The following is a 9,386-nucleotide window of genomic DNA, read 5'->3' on the forward strand; positions in this document are numbered from 1 at the left end:
AGGGTCTCTTGGTTCTGGCACAAGGGCCAGTCACGGTAACCTCTGGTTGTTTTCCTGTGGGTCCAGTGGCCAGCAGAGATGGCGCTATGGTTCTGTGGCCAGAGTCCTAGGACAGTTCTACGGAGGTCAGGCCAGGGGACTGGAAGCCAGTCTGGTAGGAAGGATGCTCCCAGCACTCCACAGCCGGGGCCCAGCCGGAGGCAAGGCCTCAAGGCCCTGCTGGAGCACAGGGGCCTGCCACTCCCCATGCAACTTCCCCACTGGGAGAGAGGGAGCCTGTTTCCCACCAAAAAAAAAAAAAAAAGTCAGACCCAAGCCTGGGTTGGGACTCCAGTTTCCTGACCCTTCCTCTAACATAACAGACATCCTACACTGAACTGAAACTAGCTCATGTAGTTACACAAGTGAAGTGAAATTAGCCTCAAGCAAACCACTTTGAAAAGAATATCAGGTTCTAGGTCTTTGTTCTCTGACTTCTGGTAACTGTCTGAACCCTGAACCACCAGACAGTGGAGAGAACACTTTCTTTGGGAGGTAGAAGACGTGATTTCCACCCCAGAAACTCTCTGTCATGTTGCCAATGCCCTTTGCCTCCGTTTCCTCATCCCTAAATAGGGAAAAGCAGCCTGTCCCTAGGGTGACCTCACCCAATTGTATAAAAGGAGGCAAACACCCTCTGAGTCCCCAGGCAGCACTATTACCATCACCTACCAAGGTGCTCTGTTTCTCCCCACCCCACCCACAACCCCCAAGGCCCAGGAGAAGCAGACAGTAATAGCATCACTCAAGGTCTGGAATAAGATGAGCTCTGTATTCCAGCAGGTTTTGCCAATTCTCTCAATAGAGGGGACTCTGAGAGAACCAAGGGGGAAAATAAATTCTTCTTCTCCAGCAGCCAGAGGGGGCCTCCATCTCACCTGCTCTCCCAGATTACTAGCAACATGCCCCTTACCCAGAAAGCTCTGCATCAATGATTCTGGCAACGGCCTAAGTCCCAAAGAGGGTTTGAAAGGCACTCAGAGTTCCTTCCCTGCTCTGCTTTCTAGAGGCATCCCTTTCAAGCAACCCCATGTTTCTTTCCGTTTATTCCTGGGAGTCCTGCAGAGAGGGGGGTTTACTCCACATCATCTGGACAATAAATGCCCGTTCTTATGCATGTGACTTCAGTGGCCTCACAAATGCATATAAGAAAGCAACTGGCCATCTACAGAGCTAACCTGCCAGGCAGCCCCACCACAAATCACTGTTCCAACCAGCCTGTGGCCAGGGTGTGTCAGCAGGGCTGGGCAGGAAAGGCTGGAGGGCGTAAAGCAGGCAATCCACCCTGAAGAGGGACAGAGAATGAGGGCAAGGGCAGAGGATGAGGGCGGGGCCAGGTTCAAGGAGCCCGCTGCAGGATGAGCTCTGTGATCTCTGCCCTGCTCCCCAATCTCATGGGGATCCCATAGTAGGCCGTGCCTGGGCTGACGTATACAAATGTGGTCTGAGCCACCTGGTAGAGACCAGCAAAGAAGGGGTTCAGGAGATAGGCCGCCACATTCAAGGGGAAGATTTGCCCAGCATGTGTGTGCCCAGAAAGAATCAGGTTAATATCCGGCCGAGCCTGAAGGGCTCTCTTGGCAGCCAGGGGCTGGTGAGCCAGCAAGATGGTGGTATGGTCCAGGCTGCAGCCCCCCAGCGCCTTCTCAAGATCCATTCCGTGGCCAGAGTAGTGCAGGATGTCTGCTTCAATGTCATCCACGCCGGCCAAGCAGATCCAGTCATCATCCTCGCCGCCACCATGCTGGGCCCGGGTGGCGGAAATCTTCACGTTCTCATTGTGCAGCGGCCTGACATTCAGGGACTCCAGCAGCGCAAACCAGTTGCTGACATCTGACGTGTAGTATTCGTGATTCCCGGTGACGAAGTAGGTGCCCAGGCGTGAATGCAGCCGGTCTAAAGGAGCGACAGCTGTCCGCAGGATCGAGGCTTCTGAATCGCAGAGGTCCCCCACGATCACCGTGACATCCGGTTCCAGCAGGTTCACCATCCTCACAAACATCTCCATCTTGGTCCTGCCCACGGTGGGGCCCAAGTGAATGTCTGAGAGGAGCACGATCTTGAGGTTGTCCATCGAGGTGGGCAGCTGATGGATGGGCACCTCCACGGTCTTCACCATCGGGGGCTGGGCAGCATTCAGCAGCCCCGCTATGCTGAGCACGGCGGTCACGGCCACTGCCAGGGCCGGCCTGAGCGCCAGCTTCCTTGTCTTGTCCAGGCTGCCCACGACCCGACCACTGCGCCAGGCCAAGAGCTGGTAGGCCTGCTCCATGCCGCTGAGGGTACAGAGGAAGAAGAGCATGATGATGTACGCCCCGAGGCAGGAGTAGGCAGCCAAGGAAAAGAGATAGGGCTCCTCGGCCACTAAAAAGAGCATGGTGAAGAAACTGGAGTGGGCCAGGGCCAGAAAGGCCAGGACTGCCATCTTCCAAAGATGAAAACAGGCCGACTGTGAGGCTGGGGCATGGCCAAGGTTGCTGACGATGCTACGCCAGATGTAGAGGGAGCCAATCAGCATGAGCGAGTTGGCAAACAGGGCAAGCTGCAGGCGGAACAGCCAACGCCAGGCCCTGACCTCGAGGCTCTCGGACAGGTAGGAGCGGGAGATAATCATGGACACGAAGACAGTGCCGGCAGCCAGGGCGGCCTTCCCGACCAGGGAGAGGTGCCTGAAGATCACCATTTTCTCAGCTCCTAGGAGGGTCCCCTGGCAGGTCTGTGCAGGTGGGCTCTGGAAGGTGAGTTCCTTAGAAAGGACAGTGGCCAAGGAGAGGGTTCCAGGTCAGGTCAGGTCCGCCTGCAACCAGGAACCCGCATCAGCTTTGTGGAATGTTAGCGCTTTCTGGTCCCCGTTCAAAACCTGAGGGTCACTTACGGGGCCCAACCTGCCTAGACTCCACACCACCAATCGTGGCCACACTTCATCAGGGCAGTACAAACACAGTGGGTTGTAACATGACGGGCAGCTTTCATTTTCTTCTTTTCCGCTTTTTTTTCCACAAGGAAAAACGTTACGGAATTTCTTTCACAGTAAGAAAAACATTATTCTAAACCAGCGGTTCTCAAAGTGTGGTCTGCGAGACCTTCCAGGGGTCCGTTTAGTTAAAATTGTTTTCATAATAATACTAAGGCATCACCGCCCTTCCCTTTCTCATTCTCTCAGGAGAGCACAGCGGAGCTTTTCAGACACTACGTGACATATGCTATGGCAACACTGAATATAGGCGCAGTTAGGAGACTCCGACTGTCCTGGATTAAGACGGACATGAAAGACATTTGCATGAGTGAAAAATAATACCACTCTTCACCCTAAAATTCGGGGAGAAACATTGTTATTTTCCCCAAAAACGTAAGTTTCTTAACATGTAATAGATTAATAAATTATTTTTCATTTTAATTCCTAGGACAGTTAAAAGTTTGAGAACCGCTGTTCTAAATAAATGTAAACAAGGGACCTAGCCGGTTTGGCTCAGTGGATGGAGCGTCGGCCTGTGGACTGAAGGGTCCCAGGTTCGATTCTGGCTAAGGGCACATGCCTGGGTTGCAGGCTCCATCCCTCCACAGCAGGGGGTGTGCAGAAGGCAGCCAATCAATAATTCTCTTTCATCATTGATGTTTCTATCTCCTTACCTCTCTCCCTTCCTCTCTGAAATCAATTTAAAAATATATATTTTAACCCTCTGAGTGCCAACCAATATTCTAGGAACTATGCTAAAATTGCCAAGGCATTTTTGCTGATTTTACAGCAGTTTAGGCAAAAAATCATGAATCGCAAGTAAATGAAGTTACATATTCAAAAACTTAAGGAAACCTTTACTACATTTGTTTTCATCTTTGACATATATTGTTTGCTGACTGTACTATAAAATACTAGTAGAAAAAAAATTTGAACAAAACATATGTTAAAATAGAATTAATGTTGACTTTGAATACATGAATGAAGATATTGTTTAACTTTTATTTTTTATTTTTTAAATATATTTTATTGATTTTTTACAGAGAGGAAGGGAGAGAGATAGAGAGTCAGAAACATCGATGAGAGAGAAACATCAATCAGCTGCCTCCTGCACATCTCCTACTGGGGATGTGCCCGCAACCCAGGTACATGCCCTTGACCGGAATCGAACCCAGGACTCTTCAGTCCGCAGGCCGACGCTCTATCCACTGAGCCAAACCGGTTTCGGCTATTGTTTAACTTTTAATAAGATTTTGATAAAAATCTAAAATATTTAGATAATAAAAGCAGACTTAGAACTGGACGCCATTTCGAAGCTTTAGGGCTATAAAATCTGAGTAAACTTCATAAAAATGCCAAAGACCAATTTTAGAACTACAAACATTCGGCATCACAAGTAATCTGCGCTTAGGTGCCATCTGTCAATAAAGAGTGAACTACTAGCTTCTAATAGTGACACTGCAGGAGGAGCGCGATAGGGCTCCCGGCACTTTTGGCGAAAGACAGGGGGAACGCAATCGCGCTCCCCGGCACTCAAAGGGTTAAAAAAGATACATGTAAACAAGGGAATCACAGAAAGCTGACCACTGGTAGCTTTCTTCAGCTCCAGGTCCAGGGAGGGACACTTAGACATGGAAGAATTCCTGGGGGGAGGCCAGCCTCCCAGTGTGAGCCTTGGCACGGCAGTCGGCAGGAGGGGGCTGCCCTGCCCACCAGCTCCTCATCTAAAAACCCATCTCTCTCCCTTCCCACAGCCCACCCAAACATAAAGATCTCTCTTCCCCCCACACATCTGTCTCTGCCACTGTTCCCATGGTCCTCACCTCGGGCTAGCTCTCACCTGGGGGGCTCCTCCAGGCCTCCTGGCCAAAAAATCTGGGGCACAGGAGCCACAGGCCCCAGTAGTCAGGGTAGCAAATACTTCATGTGAGCTGACGTTTTCCCAAGAGGAACTCTAAATTAAAATATGTTCAGTAGGCGTTTCCAAATACTTAAGATTCTTAAGCTCTGGGTTTCATGGAAATGTGTGACTTTGCTCTAGGCAAGTTATTCTAAGCCTTTGATCAAAGGGTATGATTTACAGGTCAATGGGCCCGAATTTCACCACTTCTACTTAAAACGTGCCCCGAACTCAGCCCACCCAGACTCTGGAGGAACCAGAGTTGGTTGGCGGAATGTGCAGAGGGGCTGGTGCGGTTTCAATTCCCTGCGGTTCTTCTCCCACCAGACGCGTCCCCCCTCGCCTACTCGCTCCCGCAGACCTCCCTCCAGCAGCTCTGGCTGCCACCTGCCGCCCGCCTCCAGCCCGCCCTCGGCCTCGGCCGCCAGACCCGGAGGGTTTGGAAAATCCAAGTCAAAAAGAGGAGGCGGCGGGGAGCGGTGAGAAGGGCACGAGATGTTTGGCAAGAGGACGTCTCGAAAGCAATGAACCCAAAGTTCCCATTGCGGGCGGGGGGGCTCCCCTGACCCCATTTTCTCCTTCCGGAGCGCCCCGCAGAGCACACACTGGGCAAGGGAGGGCGCCCCAAACCGGAGCTCAAGACTTCCTCCTCTCACGCGCGCTATTTAGAATCCCCCCCATCTTGGAAAATTGCGAAGCTGGAAGGGTGTGGGCGCACCTCATCTCACCCCCCTCGTGGCACCTTTGGGGACCTGGGTCCCAGCGAAACCGGCGTCCGGAGCGGAACACACCAGCGACCGGCTACCGGGAAGGACGCGCGCCCCGCCCGGCCCGCCCCCGACGGGAAGGCCAGTCTACTGCCTGCGCTCCGCAGGCTGCCGGCCAGCGGCGTGCACCCCGGGAGCCCAGGACCACTGTCCCGCAGGACCCCTCTTGGCCGCAGCCCCAGCCCCGTCCTTCGCCAGCATGTTCCGTATCAGTGCATCCCCGCGTGGAGATCCTGTGGACTTACACGAAAGCTGCGCGCAGTCCCTGGCAACAGCGACACCAGCCACAGAGAAAGGATGCGCTCGACCCCCAGCATGTCCACCCTCCAGCTTCCCGGCTCCGCCACAGTCGGCGCCGGGGCCAGCCGCTCAGCGTCACTAGACTGAGGACCCGCGGCCTGGCCCCGCCCCTCGCCGGTCCTGCCCGCTGTCCCGGTTCTGCTCCGCCCCGTGCTCCGCCCTGCGACAGCTGACCCGGGGGCGGGGGAACCGGCGCAGGACGAGCCTGGAGGCCACGTGCAGCCTTGTGACACCAGGATAGTGTTATCTGGCCCTAGTCGGCCTCAGACCCTTCGCAGAGGCAATCCGGAGGCCCCGCTGTCAGCAGCTAGATAACTCGCCCTGGGGCTGGACTTTAACCAGGGTCTCCTTGCCCCCTGGCTGCCTCAGAGGACAGAAGGGGGAAGCTGAGACCAGATAACCCTGAGTGCAGGAGATAGAATCCTAGCCCTAGGATTCTCGGCAAAACTCTAAACTAGGGGTCAGAAAATTGTAGTCTCTGGACCAACTGTATACCTGGAACTTGTTAAACATGCAAATCCCAGGGCCTCACCCCAGGAACTTTCAATCAGAAACTCTAAGGATGAAGTCCAGAAATCCATATTTTTACAACCCCTGCAGGTTTTTCGGTGCATGCTAAAGTTGGAGAACCATTCTAAGAAATGTAGAGATATGGTTCAGCTATGGTAAAATCATTCCAAATGCCAACCTTCAACGCACCAGGATCTGCAGAATTTGTATTTAATTGTTGGGTTTTGGGATGAGAGCAACACCTCCCACCTTTTAATTTTGCACTCGAGCTTCTCAAGAACCCTGTGATGCTGATGTAGGCAGAGCTGTCAGATCAGGACAAAGCACAGCCATGTGCCCCTTGAGGAAGAGATACAGCCTTAGAAATGCAGCATTAGCTAGCCAGTGTGGCTCAGGGGTTGAACATTCACCCAAGAACTTAGAGGTCTCCAGTTGATTCCTGGTCAGGGCACATGCCCAGGTTGTGGGCTCCATCCCCAGTAGGGGGCATGCAGGAGGCAGCCAATCAGTGATTCTCTTTGATGTTTCTATCCCTCGCTCCCTCTCCCTTCCTCTTTCTTTCTACTGTTTCTTTTTTTTTTTTTTTTAATATGTTCTATTGATTTTTTACAGAGAGGAAGGGAGAGAGATAGAGAGTTAGAAACATCGATGAGAGAGAAACATCGATCAGCTGCCTCCTGCACATCTCCTACTGGGGATATGCCCGCAACCCAGGTACATGCCCTTGACTGGAATCGAACCTGGGACCCTTCAGTCCGCAGGCCGACGCTCTATCCACTGAGCCAAACCGGTTTTGGATCTACTGTTTCTTCAATTTTTTTTCTAAGTCTGAATTATTGCAAAATAAAGTTAAATTTTAAAAAATCCTTAGCTAATGGCAGAATCAACCTTTCCTACCTATGTATATTTTTAAAAACTAAAAAAAACAACACTAAAGTCTTGGGCCTGCTGAAGTGGACAGTTGGTCTGTGCAGCAATTCCAAATCTCTCTTACGTCTTTAAGTTTTCTGACACACACAATCCTGACACCCGTGTTCAGGAGTTAAGTTGTACAACCAACTGATGGGTATGGTTATGAAAGAATAAAAAGATAAAATTGTGAAATAATCAGTTTCCTCATAGCTCCAATAAAAGTTAGCAGCATGCCATATGACAGTCATGAGTGTTAGGATGCCTTGTCCCTATGTTCTCATAGGGACAAGGGCATCACCCTTGTCATAGGGACAAGAAATTCCCTTTCAGTTTCTAAAAACAGGTATGTTTTTGAGGTAAAATATAAAATATCCTAAGTGAGGCTTGCCCTGCCGGGGGGAGGGAGGGACAAAAACAAGGACTTTGCTTTTGTTTATTCTCTACATAATTTTTTTAAAACCTTCACCTGAGATGTTTATTGATTTTAGAGAAAGAGGAAAGGAACGAGAGACACATCAATGTGAACCAGCAACCTAGGCATGTGCCCTAACTGGGAATTGAACCCTTAACCTTTTGCTGTACTGGGCAATGCTCCAACCAACTGAACCCCAGTGACCAGGGTGAGGACTTTGTTTTAAACATTCTCTCCTATCTTCTTGGTATCACCTTGCTATCACCAGGGTCTCTCAGCCACATCTTTGCAAGGCTGTTGTTAATTTATTGTTCATTTCTGTTTGTGTGTCTGTTTTTGAATTGGGGTGTTTGCCTTTTTCACGTTCTCCACACATTCGGGATATCAAGCTCCAGGTAAGATGGCCATGGATTCTCTGGGCAGGAGGCAACCGGGAACCAGGTAAACTCTCCCCCGAACTCTGCCATCTCTACAGGCTCCTTCTCTCCATTCAGGTTTCTGCTCAAACATCACCCCCTCATGCAACCTTTCTCCACTCCATCCCACTCCCTTGTTTTATTTTCTTTGTATCACTACTGCAATTGTTTCCCTAAAAATTGTTTTAACATAACAACTAACTATAAAATAATATCTTAAAAATACAGGTATGGGAAAATACATGTATGGCATAGAAAATGCTACAGTGAGTGTCCTCATACTCACTCCCATTCCTTCTCCCCTAGGTGAACCCTCTCCCAATTCCATGCCCTTCCTTCCACCCTACAGGAAATCAATATCCGAAGTGTCTGCGTGGCTCCTTCTTCGTTACAGTTGGTATTATCCTGTGTGCTTGTAAGAGGTAAGACTACAGTATTTGCATTCCTAAATAATATTTTGTGTGCTTTGACATACTTTAAAACTTTAGACAAATGAAGTTATTCTCTATGTTTTTAGATTGAACTGTGTTATGTGTAGCTATGATTCTATCATTTTCCCCTGATGTAAAATATTCTATGTGGATATATTCTCACTTAAAAACAACAACAATCCAGCCCTGGCTGGTGTGACTCGGTTGGAGCGTCGTCCCATACACGAAAAGGTGACAGGTTCGATTCCCGGTCAGTGCACATATCCAGGTTTCAGGTTCGATCCCCAGGCAGACGCGTGAGGGAGGCAACCAATTGATGTTTCTCTCTCCCCCTCCCTTCCACTCTCTAAAATCAATAAAACAAGCAAACAAATAAAAACAACAATAACCTCGTTTATGGACAGGTTATTTCTGCTATTAAGAAAAGTGCTGCTATACACCAAAAACATTTACTAATTACAAAAATAATGAAGTGGGAAACCATGACCTTAACAAAGTAATCAACATTAACCCACTGATAAGAGGCAGATACTGTGTTTCTCCCTTGTGACACCAGCGAGAGATGCACTATTGCTTCTGTGGTTTTCTGGCCAAACGAGCTTATCTGAATCTAATCATGAGGAAACATCAGAGAAACCCCAAATGAGGGAACTTTTTTAAGACAAAGGGCCTGTATTCTTTTAAAAAATAGACTATTTTAAGAGAAGCTTTCTTTGCAGCAAAATTGAGCAGAGCCCAGCTGG

The 9,386-nt window shown here is 49.8% G+C and overlaps 2 protein-coding genes across 3 annotated transcripts in view; both read right to left on the reverse strand.

Moving 5' to 3' along the window:
• The window catches only part of GLB1 (galactosidase beta 1), a 69,211-nt gene extending 63,171 nt beyond the window's left edge, over window positions 1-6,040 (reverse strand). Inside the window, 1 exon segment of the mRNA XM_036332869.1 lies at window positions 5,908-6,040. Coding sequence (XP_036188762.1) covers window positions 5,908-5,979 — 72 coding nt within the window. The 5' untranslated portion in view covers window positions 5,980-6,040.
• On the reverse strand, window positions 760-6,004 carry TMPPE (transmembrane protein with metallophosphoesterase domain). Of its 2 annotated transcripts, none has more exons than XM_036332870.1 (2): window positions 5,908-6,004; window positions 760-2,836 (listed from the first exon to the last, which is right to left on the reverse strand). In XM_036332870.1, the coding sequence occupies exon 2, from the start codon at window positions 2,720-2,722 to the stop codon at window positions 1,379-1,381; it is 1,344 nt and encodes a 447-aa protein (XP_036188763.1). In that variant the 5' UTR covers window positions 2,723-2,836; window positions 5,908-6,004; the 3' UTR covers window positions 760-1,378. The 2 variants fall into 2 exon arrangements, with proteins under 2 accessions (XP_036188763.1, XP_036188764.1); XM_036332871.1 differs by lacking the exon at window positions 5,908-6,004 and adding an exon at window positions 5,614-5,881.
• Window positions 6,041-9,386: the final 3,346 nt, after the last annotated feature.

The sequence above is a fragment of the Myotis myotis genome, unplaced genomic scaffold, assembly GCF_014108235.1.
Source record: "Myotis myotis isolate mMyoMyo1 unplaced genomic scaffold, mMyoMyo1.p scaffold_m19_p_13, whole genome shotgun sequence".
In the NCBI taxonomy this organism is placed as follows: Eukaryota; Metazoa; Chordata; class Mammalia; order Chiroptera; family Vespertilionidae; genus Myotis; species Myotis myotis.